Source organism: Malus domestica, chromosome 13, assembly GCF_042453785.1.
Source record: "Malus domestica chromosome 13, GDT2T_hap1".
NCBI classification, from domain to species: Eukaryota; Viridiplantae; Streptophyta; class Magnoliopsida; order Rosales; family Rosaceae; genus Malus; species Malus domestica.
Genome location: NC_091673.1, coordinates 36,731,899 through 36,745,826, shown reverse-complemented (window position 1 = coordinate 36,745,826; position 13,928 = coordinate 36,731,899). Strand labels below are relative to the sequence as shown.

At 41.6% G+C, this 13,928-nt stretch overlaps 1 protein-coding gene across 1 annotated transcript; it reads right to left on the bottom strand.

The window, feature by feature from the left end:
* Nucleotides 1-4,377: 4,377 nt before the first annotated feature.
* On the bottom strand, nt 4,378-4,938 carry LOC139190969 (uncharacterized). The gene has a single exon (XM_070811464.1). The coding sequence runs from the start codon at nt 4,936-4,938 to the stop codon at nt 4,378-4,380; it is 561 nt and encodes a 186-aa protein (XP_070667565.1).
* Nucleotides 4,939-13,928: the final 8,990 nt, after the last annotated feature.

The following is a 13,928-nucleotide window of genomic DNA, read 5'->3' as shown; positions in this document are numbered from 1 at the left end:
TGTGATCGAAGCTTTAGGCCTTTGTCATTGCTTACTTGCACCTCGTGGTTGTCGGGACTCGCTAAGACCGCTACTAGTGCTTTTCACATCTCCTTGGGCAATTGTAGCACCTCTTCGATGCTAAAGTGTGCTGGCAGTCTTTCTTTGGGTGTGGGATTTTTCTTTTCCTCGATGGTGATTGCTTTGCTTTTTGAAGGCTCTTCTGTCTTTATTTCAACCATGTGGTAGGCAGCGGTAGTGAACTATTGGAAGAAGTCCTTTGGGAAGTATTCGTGCAAGGAGATGGGAATGCATGACTCTTGCTCTATTGGTTCCCCAACGTATGTTGGCTTAGCCGCTCTTATGTTTTCTTTTGGCTTCCTATTGTTGTTGCAGCGGTGCTTCCTCCCTTGCTCCACCTTTGGTTGTGTGGCTTGTGGTCTTAGCTTTCTTGTCTTTTTGTAGGTCACCAACGTCCATCCTTCTTCATTGTCAGTAGGTGTATCTTGGTCGTTTGCCCCTAGCGATGGTTGTGTAGAAGGTGCCTTGCAGCTTGAGCATGGACGAAAGTGGTCATGCGTCACTTGGAAAGGCACGAGATCAAAGGATCCAACCATAATCGTAGTAGTGTGAGTTGCGGCCATGTCAGGTCAAGCTCAATTTTCCATTGTTGTGCAAGCTTCATGATGAGCTCCTTAAGGATGAAGCACTTGCCAACCAAATGACTTACGATACAATGAACCTATCGTCGACAACCGCTTCTACATTACCGTATCTAGGATCGTTAAAGCTGTTCATCTCTTTGGGGCACTTGCATTCAGGCAGCTCGATTACTTTCTTCTCCAACAGGTCGTCTAACATTGCTGCCACGTTAGAGTCCAAAAAAGGTACGTCTTCTACTCTAGTTCCCTCAAGGTGTTTTTGCACCTATCTTGGGTTTGAGAAGGCTCACCTCTCTTCATCTTATTCTTGGATGAGATCTTGATAGGCACGGGGGAGGTCTTGATGAGGGTAACGTTCACAGTAAAAGATTCCTTGGCGGGCTTCTTCCCAGTCTTGTCCATCTTCGATGCAAACACATTGTCCTTCATGAAGTTGGTGACTGGCTCTTTTTTCCCATGATTGGCACCTTATCTTCAAACGTTCTTAGTTTATGCCTTGAAAGACGTAATGTAACCCCTAGTGTATGCCTTGAACACACATCTCAATGGCGGAGGTTTCAAAAAACTGATTTTTGCAATCTAGACTTAATGAATGCCATCTATTGAAGTATTCGACGATAGGTTCATCCTTCCACTGCTTCGTACTTGTCAGCTCCAGCATGCTTATGGTGCGGCGAGTACTGTAGAAGCGGTTGTCGAATTCTCTTTCAAGCTGATCCCAACTGTTGATAGATTTGGGCTTGAGGTCAGTGTACCAATCAAAGGCGTTACCTTTTAGTGAGCGCACGAATTGCTTAATGAGGTAGTCTGCCTCTGTCCTAGTGTTGTTGTAAGTTTCGATGAAATGGGCAATATGTTGTTTGGGATTGCCCTTTCCATTGAATTGCATGAATTTTGGTGGCTGATAACCCCTTGGCATCCTCGAGGCATCAATCCTTAGAGTAAGGCTTTGAATACAACACAGAGTCATATAAGCTCCATTCGTACGGTGCCTTGATGATGTTAGTGATCATCTCCTATAGCTGCTAGATAGAGAGAGATCCCATGAGCACCATTGATTAGTCTAGCTTCTCCTTGGCTTTTTCTATCAGAGGCTCCTTATCTTCGTCAGTTTCCTTCTTTTGTAAATCAAACTTTGGGTCGCGGTCAACTTTTTTGCCATGTTGTGCCTCCAGTCGGTTGATGAATGCGGCAATTTGTAAGTCCTTTTCCTCCATGGTCCTTGTTAGCCTTGCAATTGCTTCATTCATTTGAGCCAATTGCTCCTTGATGGAGGTTGCACCAGTAATCATGGCTTACATGGCTACGGGATTAGAGTTGCTGCTTAAGTCGGCATCGGAAGTTAAGGACTCAGAATATCTCCTCGGGCTTTCTTCCATTTGAGCCCTTAGCGAGGCCAAGGTGATCACGAGTGTGCCAAATGTGTGTTTTTTGTCTATTTAAAGATAGAGATGAGAGGCAGAGATGTCCCATCTGGCGTGCCAAATTTGTAAACACGAAAATTCTATATCGAATGAAACGAGAACACGTGTACAAAATAGATTTGTAAAGTTTTGAATTTGTAGGGTTACAATCCCTGTTTACAATTTTCCTCTGATTCAGTCTTCAAATTTTATGTAGATGCGTAGGTTGTTGATCCAAGGGTCGTAATGACTTGATCTCAGACGAATGACTGAACGATTGCTTCAAGTTTTGAGCTTGAAACAATGCGTGTATAGTCTTTATCTCAAAACTGTAGCAAAGGTAGTGTTGATGTAGATTTCGTTGATTAAGGGGTCTTAGCAACTTGATCTTAAAACAAACGTCATTACAAGTTTTTGAGCTTGCAACAAAGTCTTGAAGGAATCGGCACGAGTACTTGTTGATTCTTCAAAGGAGTGCTTAGGCTTTGGTTGAAAGAAAGCTTCAACTTTGGTTGTATGTTCTTTGAAGAGAGCTTTGGCAGCATATTAGTCTTAATTTCGGCCACCTTCCTCATATTGGCAAAATTTATAGGCCTTGTTGCTTATTTGTGAGCAATCTTCAATTCTTGCTTATTTTGTGAAGATGCTATGACTTTCTTTCCGGTTTTGAGAGATCTTAGGCCCCTTGCAGATTTTAATTGGGATTTTCTCATTTTTGCTGAATTTTGGGAATGTTTTACACTTTGCTTGATTTGTGCCACATGTCATTGATGACTTGTTCATTTGCGATGAGTCATATGCCATGTGGAGCTTTGTGATGTATCATTTGTATGCAATGAAATTTACATGTCTACAATAGTCGAGCCAAGTTATAAATTACTTCTGAATTCCTCATTGAAAAATGAGTGAAACGAATGAAAACCTAGCTGTAAGGTAAAGACTGCATAACAATTGGATAATCCTCAGCTCGCAAGGTAGTGCCCATTGAGCTACTCGAGTTCTTCAGGTTTTGACTTAGCGGGAGGTCACAAACGGTACTTCCTCATATTGTAGGCATTCACTGCTTTTCGATTTCTTTATTGCTTATGGTCGCGAAGGTGTAATTACCATTGCCGCCTACTCTGCTGATCCCCGGATGGGATCTATCTTTTTGGAGGCTTCTCTATGGGCAGTGATGAAGGCTTTTCTTAGGACTAGATCTCCGGGTTAGAACTACCGGATCTTGGCCCTTTTATTGTAGCTGAAGATGAGCTGCTACTGGTAGGCTGCGATGCTGGTGATGGTCTGCTCATGCTTCCTCTTAGCCATATCTAAACTTGTGGCCATCTTTTTACTGTTTTGCTCAATGTTTGGTAATAGAGTGCTGATACTTGGCACAATGACATTGGGAGGAATGATTATTTCTGAGCTAAATGCCAAAGAGAAACGAGTCTCACTAGTTGCTCGTCCGGCCATTTTCCCTTCTTGTCAGAAAGGGACTTCTTGAGGCAGTCGAGGATCATTTTGTTGGATGCTTCAGCCTGCTTATTGCCTTGAGGATTTCTCGGCGTGGACATGTGATACTTGATGCCATACTTTTGGAAGAACTTTGCCAAATCCTTGCCCATGAACTACGGGCCATTGTACGTGATGATGGATTTAGGGATGCCAAATCGGCAAATTATATTCCCCCATATGAAGCACTCTATGTCCATATGAAGCGCTCTATGTTTGTCTAGGTCGTGGTTGTCATGGGCTCTGCTTCTACCCATTTGGTGAAGTAATCGGTTGCCACGATCATTGTCCATATGAAGCGCTCTATGTTTGTCTAGGTCGTGGTTGTCATGGGCTCTGCTTCTACCCATTTGGTGAAGTAATCGGTTGCCACGATCATCCTACCTGCCCCTAGTAGCATGTGGCATTGGCCCTACCAAGTCGATAGCCCATTGCATGAACGGCCAAGGACTCGTCTTCGAGTGTAGTTCACTGGCAGGTAGTGCTAGTAACGACTTGTAGCGTTGGCAGTGATCGCACTTTTATACTAATTCCTTAGCATTTGGGTGCATTGTAGGCTAGTAGTGGCCTGCGTTAAGAGCCTTTTGTACTAAGGATTGGCCTCCAGAGTGATTTCCATAAACGCCTTCGTGGATTGAGCTTAGAACCTTTTGGTTGTCGGGAGGTGCTACGCAGCGGAGATGTGGTCCAATATAGGATCTTCAAACGAAAATACCGTTCCACATGAAGTAGCGTGCTGCCTTTATTTGGAGCTTTCTAGACCCCAACCTTTTTGTGAGGAGTGTGCCAATGACTAATTAATCTATAATAGAACTTTGCCAGATGGGAGTTGTACTAATCTATGACACTTTGGCTCCTAGCTCTGCCTCTATGCTTGGCTTGTCTAGATACTCCACTAGAATAGAGTGTTTGAGTTTGTTGTCGAGGACAGAGCCTAGGCCGGCTAGCGTGTCTACGTGAGCATTGTCTACCCGCGAAACTTGAGTGAGAGTGTAAGTCTGAAATGCCTCAAGTTGCTTGCATAACTTTTCTAGGTATTGCGCCATCCTTGGATATTTTTCCATGTACTCCCCAGTAGTCTGGCTAGCGATTAGCTGGGAATCGAAATGAACTGCGAGCTTTTTCACCGCCAAATCTGTCTCCAATTGGGGGTCTGCTTGTAAGGGCTCGTACTCCGCTTCGTTGTTGGATGCTTTGAAGCCTAGAGTGATCGCCTGCTTGAGCATTGAATTATTTGGGGTGGCAAGGACCATGCTTGCTCTCAAACTTTTGGAGTTGGATGCGCCGTCGACATGCAAATCCCAGAAGTCTCCATCGGGTGGAGCAAGCACAGTTAAGGTGTGCTCGGCTGCCTCTGAGGCGTCGTTGGGCCGTTCTGTTACGTTGCATGGGTTAGGCATGAATTCTACTATGAAGCCCGCCAAGGCTTAGGCCTTTATCACTATGCGGGGTCGGAAAACTAAACTGTATTGGCCAAGTTCCAACGCCTGTTGCATCACTCGTTGAGAAACGTCTGGACTATGTAGGATTGATCGTAGAGGATACTGAGTCATGACGATGACTGTGTGAGCTTGAAAGTACGATCTGAGCTTCCGAGGCACAACAACTAGCGCCAAAATTAATTTCTAGTTCTTTAGATATCTAGTTTATGTATCGAGAAGAGCTTTAGAAGTGTAGAATACTGGTAGTTGGGCCCCTAGCTCTTTTCGTATGAAGGCAGAGCTCATTGCTACTTCTGAGATTGCCAAGTAGATGTATAAGTCCTCCGCTGCTTTCGGCTTGGATAGTAAATGAGGTGATGTGAGGTACTTCTTTAGGTCTTGGAAAGTTCTTTCACACTCATGATCCCATCTGTCTCGTTGTGCCCTCTTGATGGCCTTGAAAAACGGCTTGCATCAATTGATGGACCGTGAGAGAAAGCGGTTGAGGACGGCTCCTCGTCTGGTTAAGCTCCGGATCTCCTTCAAGGTGGTTGGAGATTTCATCTCTAGGGTCGCTCGAATTTGCTTGGGTTGTGCTTCGCTGTTGGAAATATGCCCTAAAGCCAATCATATGATGATACTTTATGGACATTTCACTTGTTAAACTAATCTAGTTTAATATAAAGGGCAAAGATTATTGTTTTAAGCCGTCTCATATAAATTTTATATGTTTAAACGATAAGTCCAAGGAATATGTAATTGGGAGAATGTGATCTAAAGAAGTTAGATTCATGAGACCATTCTCTTTCGTATACATATCCTAAATGTTCCTGATCATAAGATTGCCAATTGGGCATTGACGGTCCGTTAAGATCAATACGTGTTATGTCTTCTCTTAAGGAGAGTGACTGGTCTCGAGTCATTGGTGTGACTAACACCGAGACAAGCATGTAGATGCTCAATGGAGAATGAGTCCATTGAACACGATCAACAAGGAGTTCTCATATTCATGTCACATGAGAACTTATGGTTGGGATAACGCAAAGTAGTCCTTTTCGACCTGAGGCATCATGGTTGTCTTGTGGTTAGGTCCTTGATCTTTGACTATGTCAGAGTCACTCCGTCAGAGGGTGTCCACGCCATAGTTGGGGTTAAGCCACTTAGCCATGGAGGCAAGTGAATGCGCAACAAGGGATCTCTAACCTTCAAACCGTTTGAGGGAGAATACTCTAATGATATGATTAAGAATCTCTGGCCAGAGTATGATGTGATTTAGGAAGGAAGTCATTCCAAATCAAATTCAAGGTAATCATATAAGTAAGAGAATCACATTGGTAGTAGACATGAATAAACTATCAAACCAAACAATGTGGTCAACAATATTGTATTAGAGAAAGATCGTATTGCATTGTAATCCTAAACTGAATAGGTTATCCGCCTCTTTTGATTAGCTTGGGTAGCCATGACATACTGCTAGGTGTCACTCATGGTTTATGGAAGCCTTAAAGATGAGTAATCACTAAAGGGAGAATTGAAAGTATGTTTCAATTCACAATCGATTTGAAGAGTTTTAATCGCCCACTGCCTCGCTAAAAGGAACCTAATGGATCATACACCATGTAAGGTAGAGATTGAAGAAACAATGGAGATGAGTAAGGATAATTAAATGGTTTAAATATTTATGGCTAGGATTAATTAATATGTTAATTAATCAAACGAATAAGTTTGTTATAGAGCTCGGGTTAGTTTTGGGCCTCAAGGCCCAATGGGCTTCGAATGTCAAGCCCATTGACTTAAGTTGTATGACAACTTAATGAATAAAGATTCAAGAGGGCCCAAACAGCCCAAAGACCATAGAAGGCCGGCCATATTGATGAAAAAGGGTTTTGGCACTTTTTGTCACTTAAGTGAAGTGACTATATAAAGAACTTTATAGTCAAAATTCATTAGGGTTTTCTAAGGGAAGATAAGAGAATACAAAAGCTTTCTCTTCTCTAATGAAGGCCGGCCACCCTAGAGGAATATAGCTAGCAATCTTCCCTCATCTAGGTCATTCATCTCTTCATCAATGCTCTCCTTAATGTGGAGACTTTGAGGTTCTCTATTTTGGGAACTTGGAGAATCCATTCATCAATCCTCCTCTAAGAAATCCATGGAGCTAAGAAGTAAGGAATGAAGGCCCTCTCTCTTAGGTGATTAGCCTTTGCTTATGCAAAGAGGAATCAACAAAGGTAAAAGATTTCTCAACTCATTTTGTTTTGAGTTGAGTCTTGGTTCACCATAACTACTAGGCTTTCAATTTCATGGGTAAAGTTGTGTTTTTGAGTGCATGCAAGCATGGTTCCACCTTTTAATTGTTAATTGCATGCATAGATGTTGCTCAAATGAACTTGTTTTCACAAATATTTCCTTCATTCGCTTCATCGTTGGGTTACTAGGTACCCTAAGAATTTGCCTGAAAAAGATACTCCAAATGTGCATTTGGCGGGATTGAGCTTCATCTTGTACTTTCTAAGGTTGTTGAAAGTTTCTACCAGGTTGCCGATGTGGTCTAACTGCTGCTTACCCTTAACCATGATGTCGTCAACGTAGACTTCCATAGTTACTTCAATTTGCTTCTTGAACATCATGTTTACTAACCTTTGGCAAGTGGCTCCTGCGTTTTTGAGGCCAAAAGGCTTGATCTTGTAACAGTAGGTGCCTCGCTCGATCACGAACACGGTTTTTTCCTTATCAAGCTAGTCCATGGCTATTTAGTTGTAGCCGGAGTATGCGTCCAAGAAATTGAGCAGTTGGTTCCCAGAAGTTGAATCTATTAATAGATCGATTTGGGTAAGTAGATAAAGATCCTTTGGGCATGCTTTGTTAAGGTCGGTGTAGTCTACACAAACCCTTTATTTGCCCTTCTTTTTCTTCTTTAGTAGCACGACTTTGGCAAGACATGTTGAGTATGCTACCTCTTCTATGAATCCAGCCTCCAGTAGCTTGTCAATTTCTACTTCGATGATCGTCACTTGTTCGAGTGCAAAATGCCTTCTTTATTGAATCATCGGTTTGGCAGCGGGGCCGACGTACAGCTTGTGGCAATCTATCTTAGGGCTAATGCTGGGTGAAGATGTCATGATTCCGAAGCGGGGCCTTCTTTATTGAATCACCGGTTCGGAAGGTGACCACGTGAAGATGTCACGATTTTCCCTAAGGAAAGCCGTGAGTTCTTCCTTTTCCTTCAGGCTCAAACGTGAGCCGATTCTAGTAGTCTTCTTCGTATGCTGGGAATCAAGAATGATGTGTTCGGTGTCCTCTTCGGGTTTACATTCTATCTCATTTGTTAACGTGTTGGTTTGGACACCATCTTCTTGATCCGCTTGCTGTAAATGTTATTTGGTAGCTTCATCGTCCCTTTGGACTTTGGTAGCCTCTATGGTGGTAAAGGTCTTTTTCTTTGATTCATTCAATACTTGCACAATGCATCGTCAAGATGCGGCCTGGTCAGACTTGATTTCTCCGACTCCTCCTCTTGAGATACTGAATTAGATTTTTTTATACTTGACGGAAGTGACATCATCCAACATTATTAGCCAAGGTCTCTCTCAAATCCCATTGTAAGGAGATGGGTCGCTTACTATTGTGAACATCTGCTATGAAACAACTGGTGGTGTTTTCACGTCAAGTATGATGTGGCCGATGGCTATTAAAGTATGTCCGTTGAATCGGGTGAGTACCTTCGTTCAGCGTATGATTATTATTCCCAGGTTCATCTTCTGAATTACTGAGAGTTGAAGTAGGTTGACTGCACTTCCATTGTCAATCATCTTTCTATCGATCATGGCATGGGCTAATTGGAAAGATACCATCAACATGTCATTGTGCGAAAAGTTGACTCCCTCGGCATCCTGCTCGGTGAAACCAACGATAGGTCTAGGTTAGATATCGACTGCTTTGACATGCGAGAGTAGTAGAGCTTGCTAAATCTTCTACTTTTTTGAATTGTTGGTGGCCCCAAGTGCTCAGATTCGACGAAGATGCAATTAATTTGGATGGTCTTGTTGGGCGATTCTTTGTTAGCATCCACGTTCCTTCTAAGTTAGGCAACCGGCTTGTCCAAGTATCTGTCAACTTTGCCTTCTTTCATAAGCTTGTCTAGGTAATTTTCCCAAGTGTAGCAATCGTCAGTTGTGTGACCGGAACCTCGGTGGAATGTGTAATACTTGGTGCGGTCCAACTTGGAAGTATCTCCCTTTGATTGTTTCGGCAGCTTGAACCATGGTTCACTCTTTATATCGTGGAGGATTTGGTGAATCAGGATCGAGAACGTATAGTAGCTCTTGGATGCTAAACCTTCTTTAGTGGTGGGTCGATCCCTACGTTTGGCCCCGTACCTGCTTTTGTTGTACTACTTCCCGTCTTCCTTCTTTTAAGCCACTACCGACTCATTCTGTGGCTGCTTAGGTGTCTTATATGCTCGCTGAGCCTCATCCCAAAGTGCATGCTTCTCTGCCAAAGCGAACGAGTCTACCAGGGTTAGATCTTCTTTCATGATCAACTCTCTAAATAGTGGGTGGTCTGCTGGGAGTTTTTTTTGAAGGCTGGGCTTGATATCAAGTCATCGCATCTGACTATCTTTGCCTTCTCTACTTTGAACCTCCTCATATAGTCACGGAGCAACTCCTTTGGGTTCTTATTCACGTTAAACAAGTGATCGAACTTTTTCTTGATCAATTTGTAGGATGACTATCTTTGCCTTTTCTACTTTGAACCTCTTCACATAGTTTGCACATAAAAGCATCGTTGTTTCGATAAAGGACCATCGTGCTTCGGTAGTGCTTCAAATGCTTTTCCAAATCTCCATCTCTTTTGAAAGATGTGAAAAGAGGCATGCTAAACTTGCGCGGAGGCTTCGCCTACTCGATCTCATCCGTGAAGGGTGACCTGCTCATATTGGAAATGCTTCATCGGTGACTTCGTTGTGTTAGAAATCACGCAATCGCTCATTCAAGAGCCTCTCCACTTCTTCCTGAACTTTCCTTTGTTGGGGTAGCGGAGTTCTTGGCTACCCCCAGCCTTGACATGTTGGTCTAGGCTGCTTTTCTACGTTTTCTACTCATTGATGCCACGGTGGCAGTGCATGTAGGTTGACTGCACTTCTATTGTCAACCATCATTCTATCGACTATGGCATGGGCCAGTTGGACACATACCACCAACGAGTCGCCATGCTGAAAGTCGACACCTTCGGCATACTGCTCAGTGAAACTAACGATGGGTCCAATTGGGTGTTGACTGCTTAGACTTGCAAGACTAGTAGAGCCTGCTAGATCTTCCGCTTATTTGAATTGTTGGTGGCCCCTAACTGCTCAAATTGGATGAAGATGCCGTTAATCTGGATAGTCTTGTTGGGCAGTTCTTCGTCGACATTCGCGTTCCTTCTAGGCTACGCTGCCCGCTTGTCCAAGTATCTGTCGACTTTGCCATCTTTCATGAGCTTCTCTAGGTAGGTCTTCCCAGTGTAGTAGTCGTTGTTTATATGGTCGGAACCTCGGTCGAACACGCAGTACTTGGTGTGGTCCAACTTGGAAGTATCTCCCTTTTATTGCTTTGGCAGCTTGAACCATGGTTCGCTTTTTATGCCGCAGAGGATTTGGTGAATCATGATCGAGAACTTAGAGTAACTCTTGGATGCCAAGCCTTCTTTAGTCGTGGGTCGATCCCTACGTTTGGCCTCTTCCCTGCTTTTGTTATACTGTTTCCCGTCCTCTTTCTTTTGAGCCACTGCCAACTCTTTCCGTGGCTGCTCAAAAGTCTTATCTGCTTGCCTACCCTTGTCCCAAAGTGCATGCTTGTCTTCCAGAGCAAACGAATCAGCCAGGGTTAGATTTTCTTTCATGATCAACTCTCCAAATAGTGGGTGGTTCGGTGAGAGTCTTTTTTGGAAGGCTGCGCTTGATATCGAGTCTTCGCATTCGACTATCTTTGCCTTCTCTACTTTGAACCTCTTCATTGTTGGAAATGTGCCCTAAAACCAATATGATGATACTTTACGGATATTTCACATGTTAAACTAATCTAGTTTAATATCAAGGGCATAGATTATTGTTTGAGCCGTCTCATATAAATGATATATGCTTAAACGATAAAGTCCAAGGAATATGTGATTGGGAGAATGCGATCTAAAGAAGTTAGATTCATGAGACCATTCTTTCGTAGACACATCCTAAACGTTCCTGATCATAGGATTGCCAATTGGGCATTGACAGTCCGTTAAGATCAGTACGTGCTGTATCTTCTCTCAGGGAGAGTGACTAGTCTCGAGTCATTGGTGTGTGTGACATCAAGACAAGTACGTAGGTGCTCAGTAGAGAATGAGTTCACTGAACACGATCAACGAAGAGTTCTCATATTCATGTCACATGAGAACTCATGGTTGGGATAATGCAAAGTAGTCCTTTGACCTGAGGCATCGTCGTTGTCTTGTGGTTAAGTCCTTGATCTTTGATTATGTCAAACATCATTCCATTGGAGTGTCCACGGCATCGTTGGGGTTAAGCCACTTAGCCATGGAGGCAAGTGAATGCGCAACAAGGGATCTCTAACCTTCAAACTGTTTGAGGGAGAATACTCTATGATATGATTTAGAATCTCTGGCCAGAGTATGAATGAGATTTAGGAATGCGTTCCAAATCACATTCAAGGTAATCATATAAGCACACGAATCACATTGGATAGTAGACATGAATAAATAAACTATCAAACCAAACAATGAGGTCAAGAGTATTGTATTAGAGAAAGACCGTATTGCATTTGTAATCCTAAACTGAATAGGTTCTCCACCTCTTCTGATTAACTTGGGTAACCATGATATGCTGCTAGGTGTCACTCTTGGTTTGTGGAAGCCCTAAACGTGTATAATCACTAAAGGGAGAATTGAAAGTAAGTTTCAATTCACGATCGATTTGAAAGAGTTTGAATCGCCCACTGCCTCGCTAAAAGGAACCTAATGGATCGTACACCGTGTAAGGTGGAGATTGAAGAAACAATGGAGATGAGTACGAATAATTAAATGGTTTAATTATTTATGGCAAGGATTAATTAATATGTTAATTAATCAAACGAATAAGTTCGTTAAAGACCTCGGGATAGTTTTGGACGTTTAGGCCCAATGGGCTTCGAACGTCAAGCCCATTGACTTAAGTTGTATGACAACTTAATTCACAAAAGCCCAAACAACACCCTAAGGCCGGCCATATGGTTAAGGGTAGTGAACTTGGACTTATTTACAAGTTTGCCACTCAAATGAATAAAGGTATAAATATGACTTTATAGCCAAAATTCATTTAGGGTTTGTTTTGGAGAAAATTGGAGAGAACATGTCTCTCCATTTCTCTCTAAAGAGGCCGGCCCCTTGGAGAAATGATTCTTAAAGTGCCATGATTCTTCACTTACAAATTGTTGTATGAAGAAATGAGATTTGCCTTGTACAACTCTTGAAAGTTTGTAATTATGTTTAGAACATAATGGTTGGTTGACAAAAATAGTCCATCAACATGGACTTATGATGATTTTGAATCATTGAGTGTTGAAGTGATAAACCACTTAACGAGATGGAAACTAGGCAAGGACTTCACTTTTGTTTCCCTATCCTAATGGTTCACTAAGTTTATTGTAAACTATGTAGTGAACAATAACCACAAGCTCTCCAAATTGTTTGATGTGTATAACACAATTGAAAAAGGTTTCAAGAAAGATAGTGGGAGTTTAGGGACCATGACTATTGTAGTCAAAGGAGAAGTCAAATGAAGAAGATTAAATTAACTCCAAGGGAACAAACTTTCTTTATGAAAGGATGGACATTGGAAGGGGTATTTGCAAGAAATGTCTTGCAAGTGTCAAGAACACACCTTTCGAAGGTGTTGTAAATTGTTCTTGAATAGTTCAAAACAGTTGGTTCTTCTACTTGAATGCTTGATTCCGTATTAGTAACTATGTTTTACAATCGTTGTAAAAGTGTGACTAATAAGAAGTAGAAGATATATGAGAGAAGAAAAAGGTGCTTCACATTCGGAACGTGAATAAAATAAAGATCTCTGCGAAAGCAGATAGTACTTACTTCCTCATATGAACTACCAAAGAAATTGGAAAAACCAAAGATTGTCTTTACATTCCAATTTTAAGGAACTTAATTCCATCACTATAGTAGAGATGGATGAATGTTTTGTTTGACAAAACATTGTTCTTTATTAATCAATGATTGGATTATAGTAATCTAATTGATTGTCTCTATAGTAGAGATGATATGGTAGTGTTAACTGTTTAGAATATAATGATGCTTAAAACCCAAAAGGTTGCAAGGTAGTGACTAATCCCAACTAAAGTTGTGATACCTCTATAACATAAATTACGAGTTGGTCAAAGATGGATGCTTTGGATCGTTAGATCCGGATCCAATACCTTCTTATTAAAATTGTATAGAGACAAAATGTTTGAATCTTTATTCTTTTTGGAAAGAATAAAGAATCACAAAGTTGTTGAGGTTAATTCACTTAGATGTTAGTGGCACTTGTCCACAACATAATACTACTCATGTGATATGACATTCACCGAAGATCACTCTCGGTTGGACTATAGTTTATTTTGAATAAACACAAGTCCGAATACTTTGCAAAATGTTTCAAAGAATTCAAGTAATGTAAGTTGATGAGTAAGATGTCTAAAGTAATTACCTCCTTAGATTTGATCCAAGATAAGGTAACACTTTAGAACAGTTTCCTTGAAAGATATCAAGGAAATAAGCATCATAAGATAATAGATTTCTCCATAAGGAGAAGAACGAACTCGAATAAGATTTAGTTCGTTGGATGTTATCTATTACCCATATATATGATATATATACTTCTAAAACAATATGATTGTCAATTAGAAGATCTTCCAAAATTTTCATAACTCCATAAGATGTAGTTGGAAAGAAAGACAAAT

Excerpts from the sequence above, each read along its gene's own strand:
- LOC139190969 (XM_070811464.1), bottom strand. The coding sequence starts at position 4,938 with ATGCCTAACCCATGCAACGTAACAGAACGGCCCAACGACGCCTCAGAG.